A 17,360-nucleotide genomic window follows, 5' to 3' on the forward strand; every position below is an offset into this window, starting at 1 on the left:
CCTTCCTTCCTTCCTTCCTTCCTCCCTCCCTCCCTCCCTTCCCTCCCTCCCTCCCCTCCCCTCCCTTCCCTTCCCTCCCTTCCCTTCCCTTCCTTCCTCCCTTCCCTTCCCTTCCCTCTTCTCCCCTTCCCTCCCCTCCTCTCCCCTTCCCTCTCCTCCTCTCCCCTCCCCTCCCTTCTGTCCCTTTCTTCCTTCCCTTTCTTTCTTTTCTTTCTTTGAGATAGGGTCTCGCACTGTCGACCAGGCTGGAGTGCAGTGGCTCCATCTTGGCTCACTGCAACCTCCACCTCCCAGGCTCAGGTGATTCTCCTACCTCAGCGTCCCAAGTAGCTGGGACTGCAGGTGTGCACCACAATGCTTGGCTAATTTTTAAGTGTTTTTGTAGAGACGGGGTTTCGCCCTGTCGCCCAAGCTGGTCCCCGACTCCTGAACTCATGCAGTCTGTCCACCTTGGCCTTCCAAAGTGCTGGTATTACAGGTGTGAGCCACTGCAGCTGGCCAAGGAGGGATTTTTTTCTAATGAGTGTTAGGGCAGCCTACCTGAAGAAAGTAATGGTTAATTTCAGCCTTACAAGATATTTAGGATTTGAATAGATAGAAAAATAGGAAAAGCATATTTTCTTTCCTCAGAAGGCCAAGAGAAGCAGATGAACAAAGGTTTCATTGAGTCAAAGGACTTGAAAGCAGCTTGTCTGGTCTGGATGGAGCACAGGGTGTGGAGGTTAAATGAAATGCAAGGTTGGCAAACTTGGCATGTCATGTTGGAGGAAAAAAAATACTTTTTTGGGGGTAGTATTTAAGCCATTTCTAAATTTTGGCAAATGTAGGATTTTGACCAGAGATGCAGTAATTCTAACAATTTCAATGGCTCTTCCTAAATTTCAGTAAATGTGATATCTCAGCGCTTACCTTTGGTGAAAGGGTGAGAAGGCAGGTGGCTTGTGTGTAGTTGACCAGCTGTGTGGTGACTGAGAATTGGTGAGCTGGCTAAGCTTTGGAGAAAGAATGCCTGGCTTTAGCAGTAGACTGAGGTTCTTAAATCCAGTTCCCACAGTATTACAATGTTTGTCCATCTACAATAAGAGCAAGTCGTTCTGGGCTGTATGGCTAACAACAATATACTTTTGTTAAGCATGCATAAAGCACATTCACATTATGGTTTTGTGATATATCCTTGGATAAAGCACTTCATCTACCTCTTGACTATTGTATTTGGACTCTGGTTTCAGATTTCATCTATATCAAAATGTTCTAGGCTGCAAATAATTGACCCTGGTTCTATACACTGTCTGGTTGTAGAGCCAGAGGAGGAACCCTGGTTTTCAGTAAGCTCACACACCTGACATGGTGCCTGGTTTGACAGAGCACAGAGGTGGTTTTTTTTTTTTTTTTCCACCCAAGGCTACCTCTCCAGATAACCTTTTGATGTCTAATATCTTGAGGAGTCAGATGCCTTATTCCCTTAGTAAATCACATGTTGTATGTGACCTTCTGAAGTGGCTTTTTTTGTTTGTTTGTTTTTGCTTGTATTCACAACCCGAGGCTCAGAGCTCTAGCCAGCAGGGAAGAACCAGCTTACTTGATAAGCAAAGCCATGGCAACCAACAACACTTGAAGCTGACTCATTATGCAAGTCCTTGGCTGGCTCAGGAGGAGCTGACTCTCAGCTCATTAAGAAATAAGATGTGTGCCTATTAGCCAATGTAGGCACACATAGATTTTTAATATCATGCTCTAATTGAAAAACCTTTCTTCCCCCATCAGAGATCCATCCTGCGAAGAAACCTAATGTAATTCGATCTACACCAAGCTTGCAAACCCCAGCTACCAAGCGGATGCTAACAACTCCAAATCACACATCTCTGAGCATTCTGGGGAAACGAAACTACAGTCATCACAATGGTCTGGATGGTATGTAAGCCCAAGAATTCTGGAGGCTATTCTGACAGAGTACCTCCACACTCAGGCATGTGGATCCACTTCTGATAATGTATTGGAAACATGTTCCAGTACTCCATAATTGATGTATGTGGTTGAGGAAGGGGGAATACTGCCATGTGCCACATTTTACCAAGGTATAGTTCTCCCTCCCATCAGGAGGTATCTTTTTGTTCCCCTCTCCTGTTAGGAGGTGTGTTTGGAGATGAAGTCTGTATTTAGCAGGTTGCTTCCGCTGGGTAATAATGGTCTTGCTGTGATGCATACTCACTGCTCATTTAAGTTTTCTTGAGCAGAAGGGATTATTTTGCCTTATGTCTGAGACATCAGTGTTCTCTGGGGATTCCTCAGTGTTTCATGGGTCATTCTCAATTTGGCATTTGGCCCTTCTTTTACCTTGTAAATGTTTTTAATTGCTCAAGAGTGCTACATTTCATGAAAAGAATTGCCTGGGTGATGTCCTAAATACAGATATAATAATTTGCTTGAAATGGAAAAACAGAAATATCACCTCTTATCCAAAGTACCTCTCTTGAGCTTGGCCATATAAAAGACTCTTCAGGTGAAATTAAATTATCTTCCTATTTGGACTATAAACACAACCATAATAAATCATCCAGGCAGTATATATTGTTCATTTCAATAGTTCCGGAGTTTGAAGCTGTCTTTATTGTTAAGTGTTGGCATTTATTTATGAATAGAACTCTTTCCAGGCTTTTCATGCCTTCTGGAACTCTAAATTCCTTACGTGACAGTAAATTATTTATACAGGTATTGATCGACTTACGACCTATGTAACTTACGACCATTCGACTTTACGACCACAATCGCTAGCCACGACTGCTCCACGTCTGGCAGCGCAAATGTTGGAGTGTGAAATGGAAGATGTCGAAGAGTTGCTAGACAAAGAATCCGGACAACTTACAAATGAAGAGCTAATCGAACTGGAAGAAGAAAGAGTGGCAGAAGAAGAAAGAAGAGAAGCAGAGAAAGAAGAGGAGGAGCCAGAAAGAAAGTTCACCACTAAGGGATTATCAGACGGTTTATCTTTACTGAATAAACTTCTTATACATTTCGAAGCAATGGACCCGAACATCGAACGATTTGCAAGGATTGAACGGATGGCGTACGATGTGTTTCGTCCGTATCGTGAAATTTATGAAGAAAAAAAGAAACATACAATTCAGACAAAGCTCACCATGTTTATGAAAAAACCAACTCCGATAACCCCAACTGCTGCCTCAGATGACGACATCAACAATCCGCAGCCAAGCACCAGCGGCCAATAAAATGTTTCATACATGTTTATATATTTTGATATGTTTTGCAATTGGGAAAATGTTTCCTATGGTATTTTTTACACCTGTATTTTGTATTTTTGTATGCATCTGTATTTTGTAATTTTGTATGTTTTGCAAATATTAAACCAGTTGTACTGGTAATGCAGTGTTTTACTTAAACCTGACGAATGTAAAAATAAGAAACAAAATGGCGTAGAGATGATACAAATGTCATAAAATGAACAAAGAAAATTATGATATATAACAATAATGAAAGAAAATTATGATAAAATATGACTTAAAGATTTTTATAACATCATTTCACAGTACTGTACATATAGCCTACTCAACTTACAACCAAATTGTGTTACGACCGGTCTGTTGGAACCAATTGTGGTCGTAAGTCGAGCACTAGCTGTAATGAGGCCCCAGAGCAAGGATGTGGAATAGACTTTCTATTAATAATTTCCTATGGTTGTTTCTTCCATTGTGACTTTTGATGTTCATAAAAAAGTCAGAAATGGGTAAAACAGTGAGGGTGAGGAGTTTAGTTTGCATTTATAGGTTATCAATATGTTAAGATATGGTTTTCAAGAATTTAGCTACCCAGAAGTCTTACAGAAACACATCCTTGCTAATGGGAACATTGGCCATTTTTGACACAGTGTGCCTGATGTCTAGATAGCAGAAGGAATGTGTCAAAATGTGAAGACTGGATGTATTTCTTTTTAGCTTTTCCTTGCCCACAACCTAGGGCCTTTGGATTCAGGCTTGAATGTAATCTGGAATTTCTCTTTTCCATTATACCACCTACCTGGACTTTCAGACATATAATCTTGCTGTAGAAAGCATAAATTAAGTTCTGAAATACACACGCACACACAGTATATATTCTTTTTTGTTGTTGTTGAGATGGAGTTTTGTTCTTGTTGCCCAAGCTGGGGTGCAGTGCCGTGATCTTGGCTCACTGCAACATCCGCCTCCTGGGTTCAAGCGATTCTCCTGCCTCAGCCTCCCAAGTACTGGGATTACAGGTGCGCGCCACCACGCCTGGCTAATTTTTTTGTATTTTTAGTAGAAACGAGGTTTCACCATGTTAGCCAGGCTGGTCTCAAACTCCTGACCTCAGGTGATCTGCCTGTCATGGCCCTCCAAGTACTGCGATTACAGGTGTGAGCCACCATGCCTGGCCACATGTTTATATTCTTTTCGGTAAAAAGACTTTCATTGTGGGCCAGGTCTGGTGGCTTTGGGAGGCTGAGGCAGGAGGATCACTTGAGCCCAGGAATTTGAGACCAACCTGGGCAATATAGAGAGACCTTGTCTCTACAAAAAGTTAAAAAATTATCTGGTGGCACATGTCTGTAGTCCCAGCTACTCAGGAAGCTGAGGTGGGAGGATCACTTGAGCACAGGAGGTGAAGACTGCAGTGAGCTATGATCATGCCACTAGACTCCAGCCAGGGTGACAGAGAAAGATCCTCTCTCTCTCTCTCTCTCTCTCTCACACACACACACACACACACACACACACACACACACGACTGTCACTGTGATTGATGTTAGCATATCAGCTTTCTGGTATCTTCTTTCACTCCTACCCTGTGGTCATTCTGGATTCCAGTCCCGGCCTGCAACACCTCTTCTGCAGCTCTTTCCTCAGTATCACAGGTACCTGTTTTTCTGGAATTTATTTAAAATGTCACCTTGTTGTGTTCCTTCTCTAGGGCTGGTTTGTTTCATTTCCTTCTGAATAAATGCTGCTTCTCTGCTCTGAACAGAAGGAATGGACAGGGAGCACAATGAATCCTTGGTTTTATGTAGACAGAGACCTTCAGCCTTTTTGGGGAAAAGGCCCATCTTATTTTCTGAAGAGATTTAGCTGCTGAAACACTTCCTTCTTTAAGACCCATTTGTGTTTGCTCTCCTGTCAGGGCATGGAGAGGAAGGCTAATGACATATGTCTGGCACTGTGCTACTCCCTTGCTGAGTTCTCTCATTTAATTCACATGACTGGAAGTTCTGGGAGGTCAGGGAATTTGTTTTGCATACCATTGTATCGCTGTGCTTAGCACAGAACCTGGCACTTAGTAAGTGCTCAATATATACAAATTGTATAAATGGAAGTGATTCAGAAAAATGAGACCTAGAGAATTGAATTAAAATTTCCAGTTACCAGGTACTACAGAGACGAATTGAGATTCCCACTCAAATGTGACCAATTTCAGAATCTTCTCATTTAATCACTGTTATGAATGAAATCGTGGCTCTCAAATGTGCTGTATTAGGTTCTATCAGCAAAGTAGAAATGACATAAGTTATTTCAACAGCTAATTTCATATAAGAAATTAACATGACAGATATTGGAGGACAGAATAGGTAAGCAGAGCACATGGGGCGAGGGCACAGGAAACAGCCACCATTCTCAGGGTTGAGAGAGCACAGGAAGAAGCTGGGGTTATCACAACCTAGAAGCCCAAGGAGGGCCTCAGAGCCAGAACCCAACCCCAGAAGAGACAGCACTGCCCTGCGGGTGCAGGCACTTCTCAGGAAGTGTGATGAAGCTGGGTCTGGGACACGCTGTTGCAGCTAACTGGAGAGACGCTGACAGGAACAGGAACAAGCAGGTCTCACCTCCCTGCTCCAGCCCTGCAGGCTCCCTCTAGTGCCCTGCTGGTGTGGCACAGAGCCTGACAGCAAAGGCGAAGTGTGCTTGCAGAGTCCCACCCAGCTCCAGCATCATGGAGCTGAGAAACAGGAATGTAACAGAGGTACACGTGTTAGAAAGTGCCCATGTTCTGTGTTACGAATCGATCTTTTTGTTGGAATAATGGGCCTGTTTCCTATTTCCTCAGGGTGTAGGATCCTGATTAATTCGAGTTTCCAAGATGAACTCAAAGTACTGGAAAAAATATTCTACTACAGCTAGTGCTCGACTTAGGACCACGATTGGTTCCAACAGACCGGTCGTAACACGATTTGGTCATAAGTTGAGTAGGCTATATGTACAGTACTGTGAAATGTTATAAAAATCTTTAAGTCATATTTTATCATAATTTTCTTTCATTATTGTTATATATCATAATTTTCTTTGTTCATTTTATGACATTTGTATCATCTCTACACCATTTTGTTTCTTATTTTTACATTCGTCAGGTTTAAGTAAAACACTGCATTACCAGTACAACTGGTTTAATATTTGCAAAACATACAAAATTACAAAATACAGGTGCATACAAAAATACAAAATACAGGTGTAAAAAATACCATAGGAAACATTTTCCCAATTGCAAAATACATCAAAATATATAAACATGTACGAAACATTTTATTGGCCGCTGGTGCTTGGCTGCGGATTGTTGATGTCGTCATCTGAGGCAGCAGTTGGGGTTATCGGAGTTGGTTTTTTCATAAACATGGTGAGCTTTGTCTGAATTGTATGTTTCTTTTTTTCTTCATAAATTTCACGATACGGACGAAACACATCGTACGCCATCCGTTCAATCCTTGCAAATCGTTCGATGTTCGGGTCCATTGCTTCGAAATGTATAAGAAGTTTATTCAGTAAAGATAAACCGTCTGATAATCCCTTAGTGGTGAACTTTCTTTCTGGCTCCTCCTCTTCTTTCTCTGCTTCTCTTCTTTCTTCTTCTGCCACTCTTTCTTCTTCCAGTTCGATTAGCTCTTCATTTGTAAGTTGTCTGGATTCTTTGTCTAGCAACTCTTCGACATCTTCCATTTCACACTCCAACGTTTGCGCTGCCAGATGCGGAGCAGTCGTGGCTAGCGATTGTGGTCGTGAAGTCGAATGGTCGTAAGTTGCATAGGTCGTAAGTCGATCAATACCTGTAAATGGTTTTCATGAGATAGTTATTACCATCACATACTGAAATAGATAGATACAAACTCATGGGAAAGCCTTGTTCTGTGCAATCCAATAATAAAATCAATTAGCACTGCTACTTAATTATCAGTAAGTTAGACAGATGAGCATACCAAACAGAATGTTGATGGACAGAAGAAACTGAGCTGGAAACAAAAACCCGGGGCTACTGAGACGTTCAGTCCCCTCAGCTTTAGGGCTGCCTGTCCCCTTAGTGGCTTGCCTCCTCCACTCACCCTCTACCTTTGTATTGCAGGCTCTTTTTTTTTTTTTTTTTTGAGATGGAGTTTCACTCTTGTTACCCAGGCTGGAGTGCAATGGCGCGATCTCAGCTCACCACAACCTCCGCCTCCTGGGTTCAGGCAATTCTCCTGCCTCGACCTCCTGAGTAGCTGGGATTACAGGCACACACCACCATGCCCAGCTAATGTTTTGCATTTTTAGTAGAGACGGGGTTTCACCATGTTGACCAGGATGGTCTCGATGTCTTGACCTCGTGATCCACCCGCCTCGGCCTCCCAAAGTGCTGGGATTACAGGCTTGAGTCACCGTGCCCAGCACTGCAGGCTGTTGATGATAGGAAAGGAGTCTGTGAATTTGGGTTAGCAGAAAGGATTTTTCTTGGCATTAGAAAAAAAAATGGACAACCTATTTCCTCCTCGAAAATCACTGTCTTTCCTGGCCCTGATAAAGGCCCTTTAAAGAGAGGCCTTGGTATGGACTGGGTACAGAGTCAGAACTCTGTATGCTCTATTAAGGAAACTCCAGGGCCACACACAGGCCCTGTGACCAACTAATGGAACCTCAACTCCAAAGGTGAAAATGAAATATGTATACATAGTGGGAGTGGTGGCTTGCACTGGTAATCCCAGCTACTCTGGAGGCCGAAGCAGGAGGACCACTTGAGCCGAGTTTGAGACCAGCATGGGCAACATTGTGAGACCCCATCGCTAAAAAATTTTTTTTTTAAATTAGCTGGGTGTGGTGGCATACGCCTATACCTCAGCTTCCCTGCCCCCCTACCAAGTAGCTACAGTTCTAGCTACTTGGGGGCGGGGGCGGGAGGGGCTGAGGCAGAAGGATCACTAGAGCCCAGGAGATCGAGGCTGCAGTGAGCTGTGATCACATCACCGCACTCTAGCCTGGGTAACAGAGTGAGATCCTGTCTCTTAAAAAAAAAAAAGAAAGAAAGAAAGAAAGGAAATCTGCATACATAAGAAGCCTCAGTGCTCAGTGCAAGGAGTCAGTAATGATACAAAGAATAAAGGTTCAAAATTAGAGATCTACACAGTCCCTTGCCAGTCTCCCTATACTTCAGCCTTTCTCCATAGGATGTTGGTCCAGCAGTGCGCTGTATGCCATCATTGTGGTTTCCAGTCCCATCTCCTCCATTTCCTTCACTGTGGACATTTTTACTGCTAGCAAACCAGGTACCACCTACTACATTTGCCCTACTTGGTTAACTCCAAGTGGCTGTGAGTAGCAAGGCCCTAGGCTCTCAGGGATAGAAGAGCCATTACTGGAAAACCTTTTCATGTCAGAAAGCCTGAAAAGAGAGCAGCAGGGGAGATGGGACTTGTCTGTGCCATGGGGGAAAAAAAGGTATCTGAGTGTTTGGAATCAGATGGGATTGATTGCTTACTCCTCTGATTGCTTCTTGTGTGACCTTGGGTGAACTCCCCCCCTTTTTTTTTAGATGAGTTTTCTCCTCCATAAATCTTTAAAATACAGGTGACATTTACCTTACATAATTGATCTTATGATTGAAAAATTTCATGTACTTTGTTTTTTATTTTTAGTTTTTGTGGACACATAATAGATGTACATATTTATAGCGTACATGGACACATAATAGATATATATATTTATAGGGTACATGAGATATTTTGATACAAGCATACAATGCTTAATAATCACATGAGGGTAAATGGGTTATCCATCACCTAAAGCATTTATCCTTTCTTTGTGTTGCAGACGATGTAATTATCCTCTTTTAGTTATTTTAAATGTACAATAAATTATTGTTGCTGTAGTCACCCTGTTAGATTCAAATACTAGATCTTATTCATTCTATGTAACTATACTTTTGTACCCATTAACCATACCCCCCCACCACTGTCCTTCCTAGTCTCTGATAACCATCATTCCACTCTCTGTCTTCATGAGTTCAATTATTTTAATTTCTAGTTCCCACAAATAAGTGAGAATGTGCAGTTTGTCTTTCTGTGCATGGCTTATTTCACTTAACATAATGTCCTCCAGCTTCATCCATGTTGTTGCAAATGACAGGATTTCATTTTTTGTCTGAGTAATACTCCATTGTGTATATGGACCATATTTTCTTCATCAGTTTGTTGATGGACACTTAGATTGCTTCCAAATCTTGGCTATTGTGAATAGTAATGCAGTAAACATGGGAGTGCAGATATCTCTTCAATATGCTGATTTTTGTTCTTTTGGGTATATAACAGCAGGATTGCTGGATCATATGGTTGTTCTATTTTTAGTTTTTTGAGGATCCTCTAAACCGTTCTCATAATGGTTGTACTGATTTATATTCCTACCAACAGTGTGTGAGAGTTGCCTTTTCTACACAACTTTGCCAGCATTCATTATTGCCTGTCTTTTGGATAAGAGCTGTTTTAACTGGGGTAAAATGATATCTCATTGTTGTTTTGATTTGCATTTCTCTGATGATCAGTGATGTTGAACACCTTTTCATATGCCTGTTTGCCATTTGTATGTCTTCTTTTGAGAAATGTCTTTTCTCATCTGTTGCCCATTTTTCATCAGATTATTAGATTTTTTTCTATTGAGTTCATTATATATTCTAGCTATTAATCCCTGTCAGATGGATAGCAAATATTTTCTCCCATTCTGTGCTTTGTCTCTTTACTTTGTTGATTGTTTCCTTTGTTTTGCAAAAGCTTTTTAACTTGATGTGACCTCATTTGTTTATTTTTGCTTTGATTGCCTGTGCCTGTGGATATTGCTCAAGAAATATTTGCCCAGAACAGTGTCCTAGAAAGTTTCCCTAGTGTTTCGTTTTAGTAGTTTCACAGTTTGAGGTCTTAGATTGAAGTATTTAATTAATTTTGATTGATTGTTGTATATTACAAGAGATAGGGTCTAGTTTTATTCTTCTGCATATGACTATTCAGTTTTCCCATGGCCATTTATTGAAGAGACTATCCTTTCTCCAAAATATTATTGGTACCATTATTTTAATTGAGTTTATACTGTGGATGTATAGATTTGTTTTTGGATTCTCTATTCTGTTCCACTGGTCTGTGTGCCTGTTTCTATGCCAGTACAATGCTGTTTTGGTTACCATAGCTCTGTAGTATAATTTGAAGTCAGATAAAGTGATTTTTCCAGTTTTCTTTTTATTCAGGATAGCTTTGGCTATACTGGGTCTTTTGTGGCTCTGTATAAATTTTAGGGCTATTGTTTCTGTTTCTGTGAAGAATGTCATTGGTATTTTGATACGCATTGCTTTGAATCTGTAGATTGCTTTGAGTAGTATGGACATTTTAACAATATCAATTATTCCAATCCATGAATATGGGATATCTTTGCATTTTCTTGTGTCCACTTCAATTTCTTGCATCAGTGTTTTATAGTTTTCATTGTAGAGATCTTTCACTTCTTTTTCAGATTATTTACTGTTGTCATATAGAAATACTACTGATTTTTGTATGTTGATTTTGTATCCTGCAACTTTACTCAATTTGTTTATCAATTCTAATAATTTTCTTGTGGAATCTTTAGGTTTTTCCAAATATAATATCATATCATCTGCAAACAAGGATAATTTGATTTCTTTCCAATTTGGATGACTTTTTTTTTCTTGTTTTATTGCTGTATTTAGGACTTCCAGTGCTATGTTGAGTAACAGTGATGAAAGTGAAGCTGTGAGAAGAGGGTCACCATCCTCCACACTCCAGAATGGTCTTGTTTTAGATCTTAGAGGAAAGGCTTTCATTTTCCCTGTTCAGTATGATGCTGGCTAAGGATCTGTTATATATGGCTTTTACTGTGTTGAGATATGTTCCTTGTATTCCCGGTTTTTTGAGGATTTTTATCATGAAGGGATGTTGAATTTTATCAAATGCTTTTCAGCCTCAATTAAAATAATCATATGATTTTTGTCCTTCATTCAGTTCATGTGCTATGTTACACTGATTTGCCCAGAACAGTGTCCTAGAAAGTTCTTGATTGATTTGTGTATGTTGAACTATCCTCGCATTCCTGGGATAAATCCCACTTGGTCATGATGGATGATCTTTTGAAATATATTGTTGATTTCAATTTTCTAGTATTTTATTGAGGTTTTTTGCATCAGTGTTCATCAGGACATTGACTTGTAGCTTTCTTTTTTTGATATGTCTTTGTCTGGTTTTGCTATCAGGGTAATACTGGCCTTGAAGAATGAATTTGGAAATATTATTTTCTCCTCTTTTTTTGGAGTAGTTTCAATAGGATAGGTTTTAGTTCTTCTTTAAATGTTTTGTAATATTCATCAGTGAAGCCATAGAGTCCTGGACTTTTCTTTGCTGGGAGACTTTTTATTATGGCCTTGATCTCATTACTTTTATTGGTCTGTTCAGGTTTTGGATTTCTTGATGATTCATTCTTGGTAGGTTGTATGTGTTTAGGAATTTATCCGTTTCTTCTAGGTTTTCCAATTTGTTGGCATTTAATTGCTTATGGTAGTCTCTAATGATCCTTTGAATTTCTGTGGTATCGGTTGTAATGTCTGCTTTTTCATCTCTGATTTTATTTGTGTCTTCTTTCTTTTTGTCTTAGTCTGGTTAAAGGTTTATTGATTTGTTTATAATTTCAAAAAATCACCTTTTGGTTCCATTTACCTTTTGTATTGTTTTCTTCATTTTGATTTAATTTATGTCTGCTCTGATCTTTATTATTTCTTTTCTTCCACTAATTTTGGGCTTGATTTGCTCTTGCTTTTCTAGTTCTTTAAGATGCACTGGTTAGCTTATATGAAGTTTTCCTACTTTTTTGATGTAGGCTTGTATTAGTCTGTTTTCACACTGCTGATAAAGACATACCTGAGACTGGGAAGAAAAAGGTTTAAAGCCGGGCGTGGTGGCTCACGCCTGTAATCCAAGCACTTTGGAGGCCAAGGCGGGCGGATCACTTGAGGTCAGGAGTTCAAGAAAAAGAGGTTTAATTGAACTTACAGTTCCACATGGCTGGGGAGGTCTCAGAATCATGGCATGAAGTGAAAGGCACCTACATGGTGGCAGCAAGAGAAAATGAGGAAGAAGCAAAAGCGGAAACCCCTGATAAACCCATCAGATCTCATGAGACATATTCACTCTCGTGAGAATAGCACGGGAAAGACTGGCCCCCATGATTTTATTACCCCTCCATGGGTCCCTCCCATAAAACATAGGAATTCTGGGAGATACAATTCAAGTTCAGATTTGGGTGGGGACATAGCCAAACTATATCATTCATCCCTTGGCCCCTCCAGATCTCATGTCTTTACATTTTAAAACCAATCATGCCTTCCTAACAGTCCCCCAAAGTCTCAACTCATTTTAGCATTAACCCAAAAGTCCGCAGTCTAAAGTCTTATCTGAGACAAGGCAAGTCCTTTCTGCCTATGAGCCTGTAAAATCAAAAGCAAGCTAGTTATATCCTAGATACAGTGGAGGTACAGATATTGGGTAAATACAGCCATTACAAATGAGAGAAATTGGCCAAAACAAAGGGGTTACAGGGCCCATGCAAGAATTCCAACAGGGCAGTCAAATTTTAAAGCTCCAAAATGATCTCCTTTGACTCCAAGCCTCATATCCAGGTCATGCTGATGCAAGAGATGGGTTCCATGGTCTTGGGCAGCTCCACCCCTGTGGCTTTGCAGAGTGCAGCCTCCCTCCCAGCTGCTTTCACGGGTTGACGTTGAGTGTCTGCACCTTTTCCAGGTGCAAAGTGTACACAGTGGGTGATCTACCATTCTGGAGTGTGGAGGATGGTGACCCTCTTCTCACAGCTTCACTAGGCAGTGCCTCAGTAGGGACTCTGTGTGGGGACTCTGGCCCCACATTTCCCTTCCACACAGCCCTAGCAGAGGTTCTCCATTAGGGCCCTGCCTCTGCAGCAAACTTTTGCCTGAGCATCCAGGCGTTTCCATTCATCTTCTGAAATCTAGGTGGAGGTTCCCAAACCTCAATTCTTGACTTCTGTATACTTGCAGGCTCAATGCCATGTGGAAACTGCCAAGGCTTGGGGCTTCCACACTCTGAAGCAACAGCCTAAGCCCCTTTCAGCCATGGCTGGAGCAGCTGGGACACAGGGTACCAACTCCCTAGGCTGTACACAGCACAGGGACCCTGGGCCTGTTCCTTGAAACCACTTTTTCCTCCTGAGTCTCCAGGCCTGTTATGGGAGGAACTGCCATGAAGATCTCTGACATGGCCTGGAAGCACTTTCTCCATGGTCTTGGGGATTAACATTAGGCTCCTTGCTACTTACGCAAATTTATGCAGCCAGCTTGATCTCTCCCCAGAAAATGGTTTTCTTTTCTATCATATAGTCAGGCTGCAAATTTTCTGAACTTTTATGCTTTGTTTCCTTTTTTATTAAAAAAATTTTTTTTTGGAGACAGAGTCTTGCTCTGTCACCAGTCTGGAATGCAGTGGCACAATCTCAGCTTACTGCAACCTCCATCTCCTGGGTTCAAGTGATTCCCCTGCCTCAGCCTCCTGAGTAGCTGGGACTACAGGTACGTGCCACTTTTTTGTATTTTAGTAGAGACAGAGTTTTACCATAGCCAGGATGGTCTTGATCTCCTGACCTTGTGATTCACGCACCTCGGCCTCCCAAAATGCTGAGATTACAGGCATGAGCCACTGCTCCTGGCCTCTGTTTGCCTTTAAAACTGAATGCCTGGATGGGCACAGTGGCTTCTGTTTGTAATCCCTGCACTTTGGGAGGCCGAGGTGGATGGATCATGAGGTCAGGAGTTCAAGACCAGCCTGGCCAACACAATGAAAACCCATCTCTACTAAAAATACAAAAATTAGCTGGACATGGTGGCAGGCACCTATAATCCCAGCTACTTGGGAGGCTGAGGCAGGAGAATTGCTTGTACCCGGGAAGTGGAGTTTGCAGTGAGCCGAGATCACACCACTGCACTCTAGCCTGGGTGACAGAGCCAGACTCCATCCAAACAAAACAAAACAAAAAAAACCCCTGAATGCCTTTAACAGTATCCATGTCACCTCTCTGAATGCTTTACTTCTTAGAAATTTTTTCCACCAGATACCCGAAATCATCTCTCTCAAGTTCAAAGTTCCACAAGTCTCTAGGGCAGGGGCAAAATGCCACCCGTCTCTTTGCTAAAACATAGTAAGTGTCACTTTTGCTCCAGTTTCCAACGAGTTCCTTATCTCCATCTGAGACTGCCTCAGCCTTTTTGTCCATATTGCTATCAGCATTTTGGGCAAAGCTATTCAACAAGTCTCTAGGAAATTCCAAACTTTTCCACATTTTCCTGTCTTCTGAGCCCTCCAAACTGTTCAAACCTGTGCCTGTTACCCAGTTGCAAAGTCACTTCCACATCTTCAAGTATCTTTTCAGCAACACCCCACTCTGCTGGTCCCATTGTACTGTATTAGTTCGTTTTCACACTGCTGATAAAGACATACCTGAGAATAGGAAGAAAAAGAGGTTTAGTTGGACTTACAGTTCCACATGGCTAGGAAGGCCTCAGAATCATGGCAGGAGGTGAAAGGCACTTCTTACATGGTGACAGCAAGAGAAAATGAGGGAGAAACAAAAGCAGAACCCCCTGATAAACTCATCAGATATGAGACTTATGCACTATCATGAGAATAGCACTGGAAAGACTGGCCCCATGATTCATTTACCTCCCCCTGGGTCCCTCCCACAACATGTGGGAATTCTGGGAGATACAATTCAAGTTGAGATTTGGGTGGGGAAACAGCCAAACTGTATCAAGGCTCTTTTTGCTATAAACTTTCCTCTTAGTTTGCTTTTGCTGTATCCCATAGGTTTTGGTGTATTATATTTCCATTATCATTTGTTTTAAGAAATTTCCCAATTTCCTTCTTAATGTTTTCATTGACTCACTGGTCATTCAGGAGCATATTGTGTTTTTGTTTGTTTGTTTTGTTATTGTTGTTGTTTTGTAGAGATAGGGTCTCACTATATTGCCCAGGCTGCTCTTGAACTCCTGAGCTGAAGCAATCCTCCTGACTCAGCCTTCCCAAAGTGCTGGAATTGCAGGCATGAGCCACCACACCTGGCCCAGGATTATATTGTCTAATTTCCATGTATTTGTATAATTTCCAAAATTCCTGTTGTTATTGATTTCTACTTTTATTTTATCGTGATCAGAGAAGATACTTGATATAATTTTATTTTATGTAAATTTTTAAAGACTATTTTTGTGGCTTAGTATATGGTCTGTCCTATGATCCACTTGCTAAGAAGAATGTATTCTTCAGCCTTTGGATGAAATGTTTTATAAATATTTATTAGGTTTGTTTGGTCTACAGTGCAGATTAAGTCCTAGGTTTCTTTACTGACTTTCTCAGGATGATCTGTACATTGTTGAAAGTGAGGTGTTGAAGTCTCCAGCTCTTATTGTTTTGTGGTCTCTCTCTCTCTCTCTGTAGTACAAATAATATTTGCTTCATATATCTGGGTACTCCAGTGCTTGATGCATATATATTTACAATTGTTATACCCTATTACTGAATGATAGTTTTGTACCTTCAGATAATTTCTTATTGCCCATTAACGTCTTTTTCTTTCAGATTGAAGAACTCCCTTTAGCATTTCTTGTAGGACAGGTCTAGTGTTGACTAAATTCTTTAGCTTTTGTCTAGGACCCCTTTATCATTATAAAATGACCTTCTTTGTCTCTTTTTATAGTTTTTGTCTTGAAATCTATTTTGTCTGATATAGGTATAGCTACTCCAGCTCTTTTTTGGTTTCCATTTGGATGGATTTTTTCCCCATCCCTTTACTCTGATTCTCTGTGTGTCTTTATGGGTGAAGTGTATTTCTTGTAGGCAACAGATCATGGGGCCTTGTTTTTTTAATACATCAACCACTTTATGTCTTTTGATTGGAGAGTTTATTCCATTTACATTCAGTGTTGTTATTGATAAGTAATGACTTAATCTTACCATTTTGTTATATGTTTTTTTGGTCATTTTGTGGTTTTCCCTTCCTTCTTCCTTCCTGTTTTCCTTTTAGTGAGGGTGATTTTTTCTGGTGTTATGTTTTAATTTCCTGCTTTTTATTTTTTATGTATCTGTTGTATGTTTTTTGATTTCTGGTTACCATGAGGCTTGCAAAAAATATCTTAAAACCTGTTATTTTAAACTGATGCCAACTTGACACTGATTGCATAAACAAACAAATAGACAAAGAGAAACCTAATAGAAACTCTACACTTTAAGTTTATCCCCCTGCTTTTTAACATCTTGTTGTTTGTATTTATATCTTATTATACTGCCTATCTCTTGAAAAGTTATACTTATTATTTTTGATAGCTTCATCTTTTAGTCTTTCTAGTCAAGATATGAGTAGTTTACAGACAGTTACACTGTTATAATATTCTGTGTTTTTCTGTGTGCTTACCATTACCAGTGAGTTTTGTACCTTCAGATCATTTCTTATTGCTCATTAGCATCTTTTTCTTTCAGATTGAAGAACTCCCTTTAACATTTCTTGTAGGGCAGGTCTGGTGTTGATAAAATTCTTTAGCTTTTGTTTGTCTGAGAAAATCTTTATTTCTCCTTTATGTTTCAAGGATATTTTTGCTGGATATATTGGACATACTATTCTAGGATAAAAGTTTTTTTCCATTAGTACTTTAAATATATTGTGCCACTCTCTCCTGACCTGTAGGTTTCCACTGAGAAGCCTGCTGCCAGACATATCAGATCTCCTTTGTATAATACTTGTTGGTGGCCGGGCGCGGTGGCTCAAGCCTGTAATCCCAGCACTTTGGGAGGCCAAGGCGGGTGGATCACGAGGTCAAGAGATCGAGACCATCCTGGTCAACATGGTGAAACCCCGTCTCTACTAAAAATACAAAAACATTAGCTGGGCATGGTGGTGCGTGCCTGTAATCCCAGCTACTCAGGAGGCTGAGGCAGGAGAATTGCCTGAACCCAGGAGGCGGAGGTTGCGGTGAGGCGAGATTGCGCCATTGCACTCCAGCCTGGGTAACATGAGTGAAACTCCGTCTCA

The 17,360-nt window shown here is 40.8% G+C and overlaps 1 protein-coding gene across 2 annotated transcripts in view; it reads left to right on the forward strand.

The window, feature by feature from the left end:
• Positions 1 to 17,360, forward strand: part of MTA3 (metastasis associated 1 family member 3) — a 138,859-nt gene that overhangs the window by 99,316 nt on the left and 22,183 nt on the right. For both annotated transcript variants that reach the window (XM_032239420.1, XM_032239421.1), the window contains exon 13: positions 1,765 to 1,911. In XM_032239420.1, the coding sequence (XP_032095311.1) occupies positions 1,765 to 1,911 (147 nt within the window). The remainder of the gene's footprint in view (positions 1 to 1,764; positions 1,912 to 17,360) is intronic.

This window comes from Sapajus apella, unplaced genomic scaffold (assembly GCF_009761245.1).
Source record: "Sapajus apella isolate SASKATOON/1434 unplaced genomic scaffold, GSC_monkey_1.0 scaffold44, whole genome shotgun sequence".
NCBI lineage: Eukaryota > Metazoa > Chordata > Mammalia > Primates > Cebidae > Sapajus > Sapajus apella.